A 16,690-nucleotide genomic window follows, 5' to 3' on the forward strand; every position below is an offset into this window, starting at 1 on the left:
ACATCTGCCATACATATAATACTGAGGCTAGGAGTAACCAATCGCCGGCACGGCGAAATCTTGAAAGGGTTTTGAGCCGCGTGGAGTTGTCTCCTCATGTTGGACCAGCGATGGTTTTTGGAGCACAGCAGAGTCCACAGGTAGGGCTAGAGAGGTTTCTGCCAACAGCTCCACCAAAGGGGCGAAAGGAGATTAGGCGTCGACTTGTCACCGGTAGTGGTGAAGGCAGTTCTGGGGTGCATACTGCATCTTTGAACGGACAGATGGAGACTGGTAGTGAGCCATCTTTGGGTGGTTTAGGGTAGGAGTTGCTTGGGAGTGGTAATTCCAGTGAGGCATTGATGGAGGCAGTTCCTAGTTGTGGTATGCGTCGAAAACGTGTGGAGGAAGATGGTACCTCTCCAAAGAAGCTGCGTTTGAGCTTAGCAGTGGGCAGGACACATTTGGATGCTATGACAATGGGATTGAGTTATGTGAAAGATGTGAAGGAAGTTTACAAGAAGAGGCCGGGACGGCCAAAGGGGGCAAAGAATAAGGCGAAAGAGCTTAAGGTTGTGCCTGCTTCACCTATGAAGAAGTCACCGGCAAAGAAGCTCAAGCCTCCTAGGATGGAGGAGAAATTGGTGAATGGATTACCGGAATTCACCGTGGTGGAGACAGTTCATGGTTCCAACCCATCAAGGGGTAAGGAGCCAATAGTTGTTTGATAGGTTTAGCCTAGTTACTATTGTCTATGCTAGTAGAGATACCTCTATGAGTCTTGTGGAAGTACTTAGTTTTAGCATACCACAATTGCGTGCTCGGCGTGTGAGACTAAGTAAAATAGATTGCCTGCAAGGCGAGGTGTTTGTATGGGGCATAGACTACTCAGAGCCTAATTGTGTTATGGGAGTAGTCTTGTACTATTTCTTTATTCTATGAACAGAGCATACTATATATTGGTATGTCTCATTTGATCAAAAAAAAAAAAAAAAAAAAATACTGAAATGTTCCTTAACATGTTATTGGATCGCATGAGATTCCAAATTTGTATTTGGGTACATTGTAGGTCTATACATTTACTATAAAGTTCTAAACTTTGTAAATATTTATGAACACATTACATTAGAAATGATGCTAGCTACTCTATTTTTGAAAGTAGAAGAGATTTGTTAAGAACTATTCAGGTAATAAATCCTGACTAAATGCCTTAACAAACTCATGAAAATTCATGCTTCATGCATTCCATTTGTCAACATTTTTTGTTTAATATCTCAGGACGTACGACTGAGACTATGCACGTTTATTCTCATATGTATGCAGTTGTAGATGGATGTTGTTGATCTTCCTTAGGTAAAAACAGTACTTCACGCTGTAGTCCAAGCAGTATTCGAGGAAGGTTGTCTCCTTTGTGCTTGGTTAATTAGGTAATTGGGTGACACCATTAGAGGGGCATTATCTTGAGGCCTGGAGTTTGGGGTCCAATTGACCTGCCAATAACATGGCCCTAGATCTTCCCAAAATATTAGGCAGCAAGGAGTTCCAGTTGCACCTACAGATCATCCTCGTCTACATCGTCCCCTTGTTGTGTTACATAACACTACACCTACATATCATGTTCGGAGGATTACAGTTCCTTGTCATAGAGCTGCGACACTTTCTCGCCCCACAATTTACACTGAAGTGTGCACAAACAAATGATCCACTATTTTTGATAAGTAAATGGGTTCACTTGTGCTCCAACCTCGTAGTTAGAGGTGAGAAATGTTGGTTTTATTTTATTTTCTTTTATATTTAAAGATTCAAAACTTTTATTATTAATATTATTTTTAATACTATCAACAGTTATCTGTTTTGGTTTTCAAGAGTCATGTTCTTTTGCAGAGGCATGAAGAGTTTATATAAACTAAAACTCTTCAGACAAGAAAGTAACTCAGAACAACTCTCTTCTTTCCCCTATTCTTCATCTTCTTCTATTTCCAAAAACTTCCTTCTGTACCAATTCATATTCTCCATCTTGGGTAATCGATAAAAGCTTGGCATCCCGTCTACCGTGAGTGTCGAAGCGGATTAGACAACCTGTGAGGTATAAGGGTTGTATCTTGGAGTTTGTAGACGACCGCCAACACCTGCACGAGGGGAGGCGTCTACGGCTTTAGGACAGCGACTGCCGTGCCTCTTTTGTTCTCACAGGCCAGATTTCTCTAACCATTTTCCTTCCTCTTATTTATGATTGTGATTATATGATTGAGTTCTCTGTTTGATTGTTTTGATTTAGTAGACTTAGTACTGCAATTGTAACAATCTAAAGCCGTAGAATCATAACAATCTGTCTATTAAATTTCATTCTTGATCAATATAGCATTTCAGAACTTGTTTGATTGATTACTAGTAACCAAGGAAAGGTGCAATTGAAAAACTGGAAGATTCAATCAGTCGTGGAAGTCAAATTGAACTGTATTTGCCTTTCCTCAGAACGCATATAAACTTCCTGAAGGTTATCTATATATTGCCGAATTGGTTTAAGAGGAAAAGATATCAATATCAAACTTTGACTATATTATATCAATTGGTATTGAAAAGAAAAAAGAAAAAAAAAAAAGGAAGGAAAAGAATCTGGAAGTCGTAATCAAACTATAGTGTTCTTATATATATAATTGATGCTCTGAGATTACATATACCAAATTCAAAGTTGTACAGTGTGTGTATATATATTGATTGGCTTTGAAACTGATTTGACCATAATTGTTTATACATAAGCTCTACTCTGCAAAAGGTTTATATACTTGAAACATTGCATCTGTTGTGTGTTTTGACGTTGTTTTTTTTTGTTCTCACAGTGTGCTTGCTATATATCTAATCTCTCTCTTGTTCATATATAGTATATAAAAATGACAAACTTAGATCAAGAGGCTCTTAGTGTCAAACCTGAAAAATTTTGGTGGTCAACATTTCCGTAGATGGCAGAAACAGTTAAAATATTGGCTAACAGTTCTTGGGTATATTTCTGCCATTGAGGGGCATGATCAAAACAAAGCATCCTCTTCTTGGTTACAATAGAATTTTAAGTGCTTTGTCTAACCATCTTTATGATGTGTATCACTCTACAACATCCACAGCCAAAGAACTTTGGGATGCATTAGAAGCCGAATATGGGATTGTAGATGCCGGAGTTGATAGGTTTACGGTCTCTAACTTTAATAGTTATAAGATGGTTGAAAACAAATCTGTACATAGCCAAATTCATGAGTATCAAGAGCTTTTAAGAGGAATAGAAAAGAAAGGAACCAAGTTTAGTGAAGACTTCAAAGTGTCTTGCCTTATAGATAAATTGCCTCCTTCTTGGGATGAACATGCCAAGAGCCTTAGGCATAAACAAGGAGAGTTTACCCTTCGTCAAGCTATGAATAACCTTAGAGTTGAAGAAAAACAAAGGGTAGATCAAAAGGAAAAACCTGAGAAAACACCCATTGTGAACTTAGTTGTGGGAAACAAAAACCACAACTATAACAAGACTAAATTCCACAACAGAAATCGAAGAAGCAATTTTCAGCCTAGGGGGATAAACTTTAAGAATAATAGAGCCAACCATAACAAACAGTTCCAGAAATCTAAGGATCAAGGGAGAGAAAAGATATCTTGCTTTGTTTGTGGGAGGACCAACCATGTAGCAAGGAATTGCTTCTACAAAAGGACTGAGGAGAACAAGTCTCAAGCAAATCATAGTAGTCCAAAAGCTCAAGTGAATATGCTAATGGAGCAAGAGTCCTCTCAACCATTATTCAAGTATGATCCTTCTGTCAATTTTACTTATGAAAGTAAAACTTGGTGGTTTGATTCTGGAACTAACATACATGTTTGTCTTGACCGTGATTCTTTTAAAACTTACCAGAAATCAAGTGGAGGATGTGTAACTGGTTTCAACATTAACTCGGTCGCACAAGTTTATGGAATTGGAGATGTAGACTTGAAGATGACATCTGGAAAAGTCTTAAGCTTAAAGAATGTGCGACATATACCTACAGCTTATAAAAATTTAGTTAGTGGTTCTGCCTTAGTGGAACAAGGTTATAAAGTTGTATTAGAATCGAATAAGGTTGTAATAACCAAAAGTAATGTGTTTATTGGTAAAGGTTTTGTTTGTGAAGGATTATTTAAGTTAAATTTATCTCAAGATATTGTTACTTCTCAAGTTCTGAATGTTGAAACTAATAATGTTTGGCATGGAAGATTGGGACACATAAACTTAATTAAAATTAAGAAGATGATGGATCTGAACCTAGTTCCCAAATCAACCTTAAATCTGGAACACAAATGTGAAATTTGTGTACAAGCTAAGCAACCCAAGAAACCTTTTAAGTCTGTTGTAAGAACAACACAAGTCCTAGAGCTTATACATAGTGACGTTTGTGATTCAAATAGGCCACCTACTAGAGCTGGAAATAAATATTTTGTGACCTTCATTGATGATTGCTCTAAGTATTGTTATGTCTATTTGATTAAAACAAAGGATGAAGTATTTAGCAAATTCAAAATTTATAAGACTGAAGTAGAGAATCAATTAGAAAAAAGGTTAAACGTTTAAGGTCTGATAGAGGTGGTGAATATACTTCGAATGATCTAAGTGACTTTTGTGAAGAGCACGGAATAATACATGAGGTAACACCACCCTATTCTCCACAATCTAACGGAGTTGCCGAAAGGAAAAACCGAACATTATTAGATATGGTGAATGCAATGCTTTTGAGTTCTGGTCTACCTGAAAACTTGTGGGGGGAAGCATTACTAACAGCTTGTTTTATATTAAACAGAGTCATTGTTAAAAACAACAATGAAACCCCTTACGAAGTTTGGAAGAAGAGAACTCCAAATCTTCAAATCTTGAAAGTGTGGGGGTGTGTAGCCAAGGTTACAATTCCTGATCCTAAAAGAAAGAAAATTGGACCCAAAACTGTAGATACTGTATTAGGCTATGCTCACCATAGTAGTGCTAACAGATTTTTAGTGATAAATTCTGAGGTTAGTGAAATTTCCAATAACACTATACTTGAATGTAGGGATGCAACCTACTTTGAAGATATTTTCCCTTTCAAGTCTAGAATTGCAAATAAAATAGGAGATAGAACCATTACTAATATCGATAAAGTTTCTGCTAGTACAAGTAATCCTATGATTGAAGAATCAGAACCTTTAGAAGAACTAAAAGAATGAGAAAAGAAAAGAATTTTGGAGATGATTTTGTAGTATTCCACATTGAGGGTGATCCAACTACATACAAAGAAGCTATGGCTTCTGCAGATGCTCCATTCTGGAAAGAAGCAATACATAGTGAGGTTGAGTCTATTTGACAAAATCACACTTGGGAACTAACCAACTTACCTCCTGGAACTAAACCGATTGGTTGCAAATGGGTCTTTAGGAAAAAGCTGAAACCTGATGGTAGCATAGATAAATATAAGGCTAGACTAGTAGCCAAGGGTTTCACACAAAAGAAAGGTATAGATTATTTTGATACATACTCACCTGTCTCTAGTATCACTACCATTAGAATTCTCATAGCTTTAGCATCCATACATAATTTAATAATTCACCAAATGGATGTAAAGACTGCATTTTTGAATGGAGATTTAGATGAGGAGATATATATGGAGCAACCTGAGGGATTTATTGTCAAAGGTCAAGAACAGAAAGTCTGCAAATTAATTAAGTCCTTGTATGGTCTTAAACAGGCTCCAAAACAATGGCATGAAAAGTTTGACAAAGTCATTTTAGAGTATGACTTTAAAATCAATGAACATGATAAATGTGTCTACTATAAAGAATGTGATGGAGAGTGTGTAATATTATGTTTATATGTTGATGACATTCTGTTGTTTGGAACAAGTCTAGAAATTGTGGAAAATGTGAAAAACTACTTATCAAAGAAATTTGATATGAAAGATTTAGGTGAAGCTAACATAATCCTAGGAATGAAATTAGAGAAAACTTCTCTAGGCTTTACTTTAAATCAGGCTAGTGCAATTGAAAAGATGCTAAAGAAATTTAATTATTACTTTTGCAAGTTTGTTTCAACACCTTATGATCCTAACTTAGTTTTAAAGAAAAATATGGGAGAACCTGTGTCTCAACTGAAATACTCACAAATGATTGGATCTTTGATGTACATAGCAAATAAGACTAGACCTGATATATCTTTCGCTATTGGTAGATTAAGTAGATATACTCATAACCCAAGTAAGGATCATTGGATTGCTTTAGAAAGAGTCTTTAAGTATCTGAGAGGTACTTTAAATTTTTCTATTTGCTATAAAAAATTTCCTTGTGTAGTAGAAAGGTATACTGATGCCAATTGGATCTTTGATAGCTCGGATGTAAAATCCACTTCAGGATATGTTTTTCTATTAGGAGGAGCTGCCATATCTTGGGGATCCAAGAAACAAACTATAATTACTAGAAGTACTATGCAATCTGAACTTGTAGCACTTGATATTGCATGTACTGAGGCTGAATGGATAAAAGATTTCCTACTTGAGATACCCTTGATTAGGAAACCTATTCCAGCCATTTCTATCCATTGTGACAACAAGGCTATGATAGAATTAGTAAAGCAAACACATTCTAATAAAAAAATGAATAGACATATATATGTTAGGTACAAATCTGTAAGAAGTCTATTAAACAAAGAAGTTGTATCTTTAGACTTTGTAAAATCAGAAAAGAACATTGCTGATCAGTTGACCAAAGGTCTATCTAGGAGTGTAGTCCTAGATTTGTCGAGGGGGATGGGTTTAAGCCCATAAGGAAGTCACCTAGGGAAGCAACCCAACCTCTGTGATTGGAGATCCCATGAAGGAGGTTCAATGGGTAGAAACAATCCATATTGTGTGACTTAAAATTCCAGTACAAAAAGATAAAGGAGAGCAAAAAAAAAAAAAACTCTCCTGCTCATCCTTATGACATTAGTACTGTTGACATGTGAAATTACGGAAAGGTTATACCTTGAATGAGCGTCGAGGCGGGCATACTCCCGCGGGGTACAAGTCACATGTACTCTTGGAGAACTCACCTAAGTGAGAGTAGTTGTGAGGCCGCAACTATGAGAGATGAGCTGCTCTCTATTAACTCTCATGATAATCAAGATAGAGCGCATGGCCATAAATAGCGCTAACCCGCGCCAAGTGTATGTATCGATATCATGTGTGTGACAATGTATAGTTTGACTAAAAGGGGTCTAGTTCAAGACATTTATAGTTCACTATGATTCCTTCAAATGAAAGTTGTTTACACTAAGTGTAGGTTCAAGTCCGGAAGACACCTACATCTATTACATGGTATAAAAGTTGCCCAAGAAATTCCTTCTTTTAATCTGCTCATATCTTTGAGTTTTGAAGTTTTGAATCTTGTGGGAGATTGTTGGTTTTATTTTATTTTCTTTTATATTTAAAGATTCAAAACTTTTATTATTAATATTATTTTTAGGATTAAATTCTGTTTAGTCCCTGTACTATGACCATTTTTTCGTTTCAATCCCTGACATTCTCAATTAATCTGAAAAGTCCCTAACGTCAAAATTTTCATCTGATTGGTCCCTCCCGCGTCAAATTAGGAGTTGGCCTTAGGTAAAATGTCCAATATACCCCTCTGTTATTTCTTTTTCCTTTTTAATTTCTTTTTCTCCTTTTTTTTCTTTTTCCTTTTTAATTTCTTTTTTCCCTTTTTTTCTTTTTTCTTTTTCCTTTTTAATTTCTATTTTGCTTTTTTATTTTTTATTTTTCCTTTTTTATTATTTTTTTTTTTTCTTTTTAATGACCGTCGTATCCTGCTGCATCGGTAGTGCCACGTCAGCGAACCAATCCAGATCGACCCGAAACCCCAATTATTATTCTCCACGCCGGCGGCCATTTTCCTTTTCCATCAGTATTCTTCTTCTTCACTTCTGTTTTTGGTCAACTTGGCCATCAAAAACCATCATTTCAACCAGACCCAAAATCCAAATAACCATTTTGAGCAAGACCCAAAAACCTCAGGGTCTGAAAAAATGGTAGTTTTCAGTGAAAAGTTTCCAAATTGAGGCTTGATGTGGAGAGAGAAAGTGAGATTTGAGTGGGAGAGAGAGAAGTAGGCTGTGAAAACAAGAGGGGAGTGGTTTAGCGGCGAATTTCCGAGCTGATTGGGATCTGCTTGTGTTTGGGAGATGGCGTCGGCGATGATGGAGGCGAGGGTGGATCCCAACAGAGGGAGATGGCTTCAGAGAAGGTGAAGAAGTGATCGATCAGCTCTTAGCCTCTTGTTTTTGCTCGATGTCCATCTCTGCACCGCCAAGCTAGGTCTTTGCTGGGTTTGGTTTCAATTTGGGGAGAGAAACAGATGGGTTGTGGAGTTTGATCGGAATGGGATTGGTGGGTTGAGGAAGGAGAAAGTAGGCAAAATGAAAAGAAAAAAAAAGGAAAAAAAGAAATTAAAAAGGAACAAGAAAAAAAAGAAGAAAAAGCAAAAAAGAAATTAAAAAGGCAAAAAAAAATTAAAAAGGAACAAGAAAAAAAGAAGAAAAAGCAAAAAAGATATTAAAAAGAAAAAAGAAAAAAAGGAAAAAAAGAAATTAAAAAGAAAAAAGAAAAAAAAAGGAGAAAAAGAAATTAAAAAGAAAAAATAAAAAAAAGGAGAAAAAGAAATTAAAAAGGAAAAAGAAATAACAGAGGGGTATACTGGACATTTCACCTAAAGCCAACTCCTAATTTGACGCGGGAGGGACCAATCAGACGGAAATTTTGACGTTAGGGACTTTTCAGATTAATTGAGAATGTCAGGGACTGAAACGAAAAAAGGGTCATAGTACAGGGACTAAACATAATTTAAATACTATCAACAGTTATCTGTTTTGGTTTTCAAGAGTCATGTTCTTTTGCAGAGGCATGAAGAGTTTATATAAACTTAAACTCTTCAGACAAGAAAGTAACTCAGAACAACTCTCTTCTTTCCCCTATTCTTCATCTTCTTCTATTTCCAAAAACTTCCTTCTGTACCAATTCATATTCTCCATCTTGGGTAATCGATAAAAGCTTGGCATCCCGTCTACCGTGAGTGTCGAAGCGGATTAGACAACCTGTGAGGTATAAGGGTTGTATCTTGGAGTTTGTAGACGACCGCCAACACCTGCACGAGGGGAGGCGTCTACGGCTTTAGGACAGCGACTGCCGTGCCTCTTTTGTTCTCACAGGCCAGATTTCTCTAACCATTTTCCTTCCTCTTATTTATGATTGTGATTATATGATTGAGTTCTCTGTTTGATTGTTTTGATTTAGTAGACTTAGTACTGCAATTGTAACAAGAAACTGCATAATCAAGTCAATACCTGATCCTGGGTGTGTGTGTTTGGTGGGGTGGTAAGGCTTTGGTTTCATATATAAGATGTCAAGAGTTCGAGCCTCATCAAGGGTGGGAATGGGGTGGGGTTTTTTTTTTAAAAAAAAAAAAAAAGTCAATACCTGATCCTCAATATATGAATACAAATTCATCTACACTTTAGAATGAATATAAATTCATGAACCTTAATTCAATTCATAACCTAGCTAGCCTAAAGCGATTCACTGATAACCCATATCTTAGAACACAAATCAGTACTTCAATTTAGTCTGTTGCATTGTGCGGGACTGTCGGTGCCTATCAATATATAAGACCGCAAAAATAGTGCACCACATCTTCACCATCAGTAGGATGCAAACTCAGAGTCTTAATATTTGAAAATAAATAGTTGGAGGTTGAGCACAAGTGTTATAAGGACTCAAACTCAGTGGCTCAATATTTGAAAATAAATAGTTGGAGGTTGAGCACAAGTGTGATGGGGACGCAAATTCGATTCTCAATAGTTGAAAATAAATAGTTGGAGGTTGAGCACAAGTAACTCATCACAAGACCCAAGCAACTAGCATAAACTTCTGTTGCTCCATAACCATTCATAAATTTAAAAGTACTGAACTCCAAAGGACCATACTACCACACCTTTCAGAGCTCAATTCAAGATGGAAACAAATCATTTGACATATCCAAACTGATTCAATCTGATTTGTTAAATAAATAAGCTCAAGTAGTGAATCTTGATTTCCCTATTCCAACACTTGCTTGCTGCTGTTTTCCAATCATGGTCTTTTGCACTTTACTTTGCACAAGACCAGTCTTGTTAGACACTGCTCTATTGGAGCCTTTGGTCCTGCTCATAGGACTTGGGGATGTCTTACTCTGTTGCCTTTGGGCAGCAGGTACCCTCTCCTTTGTGTTATGCACCTTGAAAGCAGAAGGTTGCTTATCAATTAGCTTGTTTACTAGTCCAATCATCCCATCATTGTCTGAAACCACAAAATTACTTGCAACTTAAAACTGAAAAATCATACTATATGCGTCATATTTACCGACCACATTACTGATCAAACTACATACCAGGACTAGATAAGACTGCACGAGGACGCGGCTGTACTGCAGAACAAGTTCTAACATCTGGTTTTGCATCCTTGTCAAGATGTCTGCTCTTCTCTGTCAATGACAAGTATAAGTATTTTTTTTTTTTTTTTGAGAAGTATAAGTATTTGCTTTTGCCAGATATATTTACATGGTAATTATAAAATGAAACTGAAATATACATTACTGCAGAATTCATGCAAGTGTGACTCAAGGTAATTTGTTTTCAAGCACCAACCTTTAGATGAAGAAAGTGGCTGTCCTGCTGGTACCTTAGGTACAGAAGCCTTCATGATTCTGGGTTTCAATGGTAGAGAACAGCCTTGAGTCTCCTTCACTGCAAATATGTACGTCTGTCATTTACATTTAAACTAGAGGTAATTTTTGGGTCTAAACATAAAGCTTAACTTATCTGGAAAAACAGAAGTTACCTGGTATAGATAGAGATTCATCAGAGACCTTCGTCACCGGTACTCTCCTGTGATCATTTTGTGGAGGAATATGATTTTCTTGTTGATGCACCCTCACTCTCACCTTAGGATACACTTCAAAATCCCAAACAAACAAATCAAATGCACATATTGATTGATCAAGCCCTCAAGCTCATAGAATGAATTGTTAGAACAGAAAACCGGATTAGAATAACATACTCTGCTGTTTGTGCCTCAATTATTCGAAAACGAAGATTACCCGCAATGAGATACTGGAACGAAACGTTCTTAACAGAAGGTTTTGTTTATAAAGCAAAAGACAAAAAGCTCAAAAGAAGAAAGATATGAAAACTCACTTTGCGATTGTCGTCTGTTTTCAAATTCGAATGACTTTGGTGCGCTTCTCAGTTCCTTGGAGAACATGTTTTTGAAGCATAATTTTTTACTCAAATTTGTGTTTTGAGTCTGGGAGAAGTAACGATGTACCAGATAAACTGAATAATGTCAGGGAACCTCCTCCATGTATCTTGACTTGAAAACCAAGCAGAATCGATTCTTCTGTCATTGCTACACATGATTATGCTTTCTTCTTCTTTAATGATTTTCCCTCTTTTTTAAAAAAAAAAAAATTTCTAAAAATAGAAGATTTGGCGTTCGTACCTCGCGTACTATATGACGTCTCTACTCTTAAAAGGATTAATATAACGGTGATGGGAACTTCTTCCGATTCCGAAAAGTAAATTGCACAAATGTTTATAAAAATTACACGAAGCCACGAAGGGTAAGGGCACCCTTCTCACTATGGATATGGATAGGTCCCTAGTAGCAAAATAATTGAGATTATGTAACCACACTTTACTTGGATGTGATGCAGGAGCCCCAGTCCAGAGGGTGGGTAGGTAGCAAACCACTCATTGATAATGAATCGTTTGCTTGACTAACACGCTAACACGCGGGACTGACAACCCTCATCATACTCATGCAGGACTGACTCATCGACATGCAAGAGTCTAACCCTCGTACGGTCGTACCCACAATGGGTAGATAGCAAAATAAATCTTATTTGCACTTCATCGACATGCAAGAGCCTAAGCCCCGAAGGTTAGAAGGGCCCACGATGGGTAAGTAGTTTTTAAGGTCATTATTTTTTTTATTAAGAAATTAATTTAATTGAAGATGATAATATCTTACATCAAGATGCTTTATGGCACGTTTACTTACTTGGAATGGAAAATAATCATGAATCGGAGACAAGTGGAATGGGAGAAGAAAGGAATCGGTATTGATTCCGGAGGAATGATTCCTAAACTCATCTCCCCCCTTCGTAATCGAATTCCTGAGTATTCAGGAATCGATTCCTGATAAATAGGTGGGACCTACACCAATTCCCATTCCTTCATGTGTTAGTAAACACAGAAATTTTTTTACCTGGAATCATTCCGATTCCTTTATGTGTTAGTAAACACAGGGGTATTTTTACTCCGTAATCATTCCATTACATTTCATTCCATTCCAAGTAAGTAAACGTGCCCTTAATGTCATGGCAATACTATCGAATAATCTTGATTTCCCTATTCCACCTTGCTTCTTGCTATGGCTGTCAAAAACATACTATCACCATGCATAAGACCAGTCATAGGACTTGAATGAATATCTTAGTCTCTGGCCTTTGGGCTGGTACCACTCCTTTTGTATCATGCACTTTTTTTTTTTTTTGGCGATTTTGTATCATGCACTTTGAACCCCAGACATATATGATCTCTTATATATTAACTAGCTTGTTTCTACTTCCAATCATCCCATCATCATCTGGAAGCCAAAATATATGCATCATATTTACTAAACACGTTGTGTTCTTGATCCAATAACGTACCAGGACTAGATATAACACTGCGCGACGACATGGGACATCTCGTTTAGTAGTATCATTGCCAAGATCATCTCTGCTCTTCTCTATGGTCCTTGACAAATCTGGTTTCTCAGATAAATTTACATGGTAATTGTACATGAAATCATGAAATATAATAATTAACCAATTTAAGAGTGTACGTTTCAAGATAAATTTCTTCTCAAGTCCAAACCTTTGGATGAAGATATCGACTGTCTAACTTTTCGAAAACCAAGCAGAATTGATTCTCGCTCTCATTGCTCATTGCGACACATGCATTAATATTATGCATCATTCTTCGTTTCTAGTGACCATTGCAATAGATGGATGGGAAATTAACAGAGGGGGAGACGTAACGCTAAAAGGAAGAGACGCAACGCTAAAATCGCACGTACATTGAAATATATAAAATAGCTTATTTTTTTTTTTTTGGAGGAAAGGAGAAAATTTCATTCAATTATCCATGTTCAGAAGGCATGTACATCGAATGCTGTCTTACACCAAAATCATAAATGATATAAGCTACCAGACAAAGGACATGTGACCCTCACTGCTAACACATGCACTCACTTAATAAGCCTACATACAAGAGATCAAATCCTCACTACAAAGCCTCTCTTTGAAAAGTAAACCTAGTCGCCTAGAGACCTCAATTGGTGTACAACTAGAGAGAACTAAGAAACAAATAGTAAAAGACTCATTTTCAAGTACTAGGCAAGAAGACCCGGGAACCAAAAACTTCCCTTTGCCCTGGGCTCGAGAATCCTCCATCGTTACTACTCTAGAGGATTTGCTAGAGGCACGAAAGTGCGTAGTTCCTTAACAAAATTAGAGAGTAATACAAACCTAGGGTTCCCAAAGCAAGAAAACATAATAGTAACTAAAAAATTAAAATATAAAATAAAACATCTTGAACCCAGAGTAAAACCCCAGGCCCAAGATACGTCAGGCCCAGACCAGGCCCACCACCGGATTAGGGCCCAAGAGCTCCAGCCATTGAGCCCGGCCCACGACATGTGCTGCACAGACAGGCCAGCCAACACCAACGTGCTTCCAAACCCGTCACGCCGCCGCTTGCAGATCCCGACCTCCGGCGAAGTCACGTCGTCGATCAGCACCTCAAACCGCCCTCCACTGGACGCACCAAAGCCAGTCCATACTTGCTATTCGCCGTCCTCCGCTGTAAGCACTGAGATCAATCCAAACTCCAATGATTTTATGGCAAGATCCGAATGGATCAAACCATAGAAACCACCAGCACAGATATGAAGCCCAGCCACAAACCCGGCGAATGCGGCGAGATCCGAACGGATCCGATCAGGCTCCACCATCTGCTGCGAACCCTCTGCCTGTGTCGACACTGCCGCCAGCCAAAACTATGGCATAAGGAGCCCATTCAGCCCCAATCGCCGCTCACTCACACCGGCAACCCATCCGGCCGCACTCGACGATCGCCGACGAGGCCAGAAGCCATCGTCAGCGCCGAGGCTTATAAGATGACGGGTAGATGGTAAATTAATTTTTTTTATGAACTGCATATATGGAGAGAAATAAAAATAAAAATAAATAATAGAAAACCTTATTTGTAAAGGCAATAAATTTGAGTTGTAATAACACTAGGAAAAGTAATAAATCATATTGCACCATTATCCCAATTGAAATTGAACGATTTTCTGTAATACTTATAAGAATTACATTATACATTTGATTACCCCTACCCACGATAGGTAGGTAGCCAAACCACTTATTGAATAATGAATCGTTTGCTTGCCTGACAAAGAACTTGTCAAATAAATGATATTGTGAGAGCCTATACTCCAAAGGCTTAGAGCAAGTCCACCGGAGGCACTTTGCCCGGGCAAATTGGGAGAATGTTGACGTGGTGACCGGCCAAAGTCAGTTTTTTGCTTCCACCGGTCCATATTTGACCAGGCAAATGATGCCTTTTCATGACCAAGGCCAAAGAAATGGGCAAGCTGGTGACTTTTTTCTTACCCAGGCGTCTTCTCTGCCAGCTCGGCCCACGGGTGCATGTGAGGTGACTGTGGAGGGCTGACAACCATAGAGTGACGCGGGGATGCCCAGCCGTGGAGGGAACGCACCAATGAGGTGCTAGACCGCAATTGCTGACCGCAAATTGGAGACTGCTTTTGTCGCCTAGCGCAGACAGAAGACAGAGAGAGACGCGCAGAGAGAGACGCGTGTGATCTGGGCAACATGGGCCAGCGCAGGAGAGACGCGCCAGAGGGAGGCACGTGGCAAGTAGCCGTTGGCTGCTTTGGGAATTTGAAATACGTGAACAGTGAAATACGTGAACAGTACTGTGAACAGTGAAAAAGGTGAACAGTGTTGACCGGGCAAGAAAAACAACGGGTGCAAACCCATGTCCAGTGGCAGTGAATAGTAGCTTGACTGGTCGAATTCTTGACTTCTCGACTTTGCCTTTTCTTGACTACGGGTGGACTTGCTCTTAGTGGTGTTCATGATGAGTAGATAATTTTTTAGGATATAGCAAGATTTGGCTTCCATAATTCCTTAGTAAAATCATGCTGGTTAGAATGTGTAGCCAACAGAAGGATTACGTTAAGCAGAATTGATTTGTATTGTCATTGCCCCCTATACAAATATCGGGCGTTTGCGATGATTGGGGCGACAACATTGCTTTCACAGGGATGAGACTGCACCAAGATGAAGATAACTAGTGCCAAAGCACGCCCTAAGCTTCGACATGATCATCATCGGTATGAAGATAACTTGCCTAACTTGGGCTGTATGCCTGTATCAGACTGCGACTTTGCACTCAATTGCAACAAAAAACAAACTATAGGGGTCAATGTCGCTACATTTCCAAAACACACAAGGACTCAAAAAGAAAAACCTTAACCCTTCAACAAAGGGTAACGACATGTCGTTTCCACAGCCATTTACATAAACAAAAGCCGCAGAGAGTGAGAGAGAGAGAGAGCAACCACCACACACACACTGAGACACAAACACACACACTGTGACTCGTCTTCTCTCTCTGTGTGATGGCAAGCCAAGCTCGCAAAGGCGGAGTCTCCCTCCCGGAGCGGCGGAACCCTAAGAAGGACGACGGCGGCGACGGCGTCATCGCCAGGATCTCCCAGTCCCAAATCCTCGCTCGCGGCAAGCAAGTCACCTCCGACGCCGGCTACGTCGCCAAGAAGCTGCTGAGGAGCACCGGCAAGGCCGCCTGGATCTTCGGCACCACCTTCCTCATCCTCGTCGTCCCTCTCATCATCGAGATGGACCGCGAGCAGCAGCTCACCGAGCTCGAGTTCCAGCAGGCCAACATCCTCGGCACCTCCGCCGGCTCCGCTCCTCCGGCCAAGTGAAATCGGACCGGGTCGGGCCGGGTCCGAGCAATCCGGTACCTTACCGTTTCATTTTCTGTATCCCTAGGGTTTGAAATTGGTACACCTGTTGGGGATTTTGTATGATGCTTTGCTTAATTTGCTAGTTTTAGTGATGAGATTCTGTGCTTGATCGCAATAATCTTTACTTAAGCAGTAGTTTTAGGGTTTTATTAGCGCCGGCCGATGGGTTTGTATTAGTCATATGTGGGATGTAATCAGTTTTGGAGCTGAATTTTCTTTTGAGGTTTATCTAGGGTTCAATAATGATAGTGTTATTTGGAAATGGCTGCTTGTTTTGCATGATTGTGGAAAAAAACTGTTTTGCGTGATTTTTGAAAAATTTCTATGTGCACTGCATTGGGCTGTAGCTCAGTTAGGTTCAGTTTCTCATGTTGGCATAGGATTTTGTTCAAATTGTGTTGTTTGGTAGGGATTATGCAGAAGAAATGCTGTTTGTGTGTTTGTTCAGGGTCGAATCGTAGATATCTGGGTGAGTTGGGGCTTCTAATTTTATGGCAGTATAGTGGCAGAACCGAAGAACTTGTAGTTGAGATATGTACAAG

The 16,690-nt window shown here is 38.9% G+C and overlaps 2 protein-coding genes across 3 annotated transcripts; one reads left to right on the forward strand and one right to left on the reverse strand.

The window, feature by feature from the left end:
• Positions 1 to 9,815: 9,815 nt before the first annotated feature.
• On the reverse strand, positions 9,816 to 11,410 carry LOC133740232 (uncharacterized). Of its 2 annotated transcripts, XM_062168169.1 has the most exons (6): positions 11,219 to 11,409; positions 11,082 to 11,134; positions 10,863 to 10,976; positions 10,670 to 10,768; positions 10,414 to 10,506; positions 9,816 to 10,322 (listed from the first exon to the last, which is right to left on the reverse strand). In XM_062168169.1, coding segments are annotated over exons 2-6 (570 nt in total). In that variant the 5' UTR covers positions 11,083 to 11,134; positions 11,219 to 11,409; the 3' UTR covers positions 9,816 to 10,059. The 2 variants fall into 2 exon arrangements, with proteins under 2 accessions (XP_062024153.1, XP_062024152.1); XM_062168168.1 differs by lacking the exon at positions 11,082 to 11,134 and having other exon boundaries at positions 11,219 to 11,410.
• Positions 11,411 to 15,693: 4,283 nt separating this feature from the next.
• Positions 15,694 to 16,410, forward strand: LOC133741084 (mitochondrial import receptor subunit TOM9-2). The gene has a single exon (XM_062169023.1). The coding sequence runs from the start codon at positions 15,780 to 15,782 to the stop codon at positions 16,104 to 16,106; it is 327 nt and encodes a 108-aa protein (XP_062025007.1). The 5' UTR covers positions 15,694 to 15,779; the 3' UTR covers positions 16,107 to 16,410.
• Positions 16,411 to 16,690: the final 280 nt, after the last annotated feature.

The sequence above is a fragment of the Rosa rugosa genome, chromosome 3 (assembly GCF_958449725.1).
Source record: "Rosa rugosa chromosome 3, drRosRugo1.1, whole genome shotgun sequence".
NCBI classification, from domain to species: domain Eukaryota; kingdom Viridiplantae; phylum Streptophyta; class Magnoliopsida; order Rosales; family Rosaceae; genus Rosa; species Rosa rugosa.

Coding starts and splice junctions, on each gene's coding strand:
- LOC133740232 (XM_062168168.1), bottom strand. CDS start 11,285: ATGTTCTCCAAGGAACTGAGAAGCGCACCAAAGTCATTCGAATTTGAA. Junction 10,769..10,862: donor TGAATCTCTATCTATACCAG/GTAACTTCTGTT, acceptor ACATATTTGCAG/TGAAGGAGACTCAAGGCTGT. Junction 10,323..10,413: donor TGCAGTCTTATCTAGTCCTG/GTATGTAGTTTG, acceptor TTGTGGTTTCAG/ACAATGATGGGATGATTGGA.
- LOC133741084 (XM_062169023.1), top strand. CDS start 15,780: ATGGCAAGCCAAGCTCGCAAAGGCGGAGTCTCCCTCCCGGAGCGGCGG.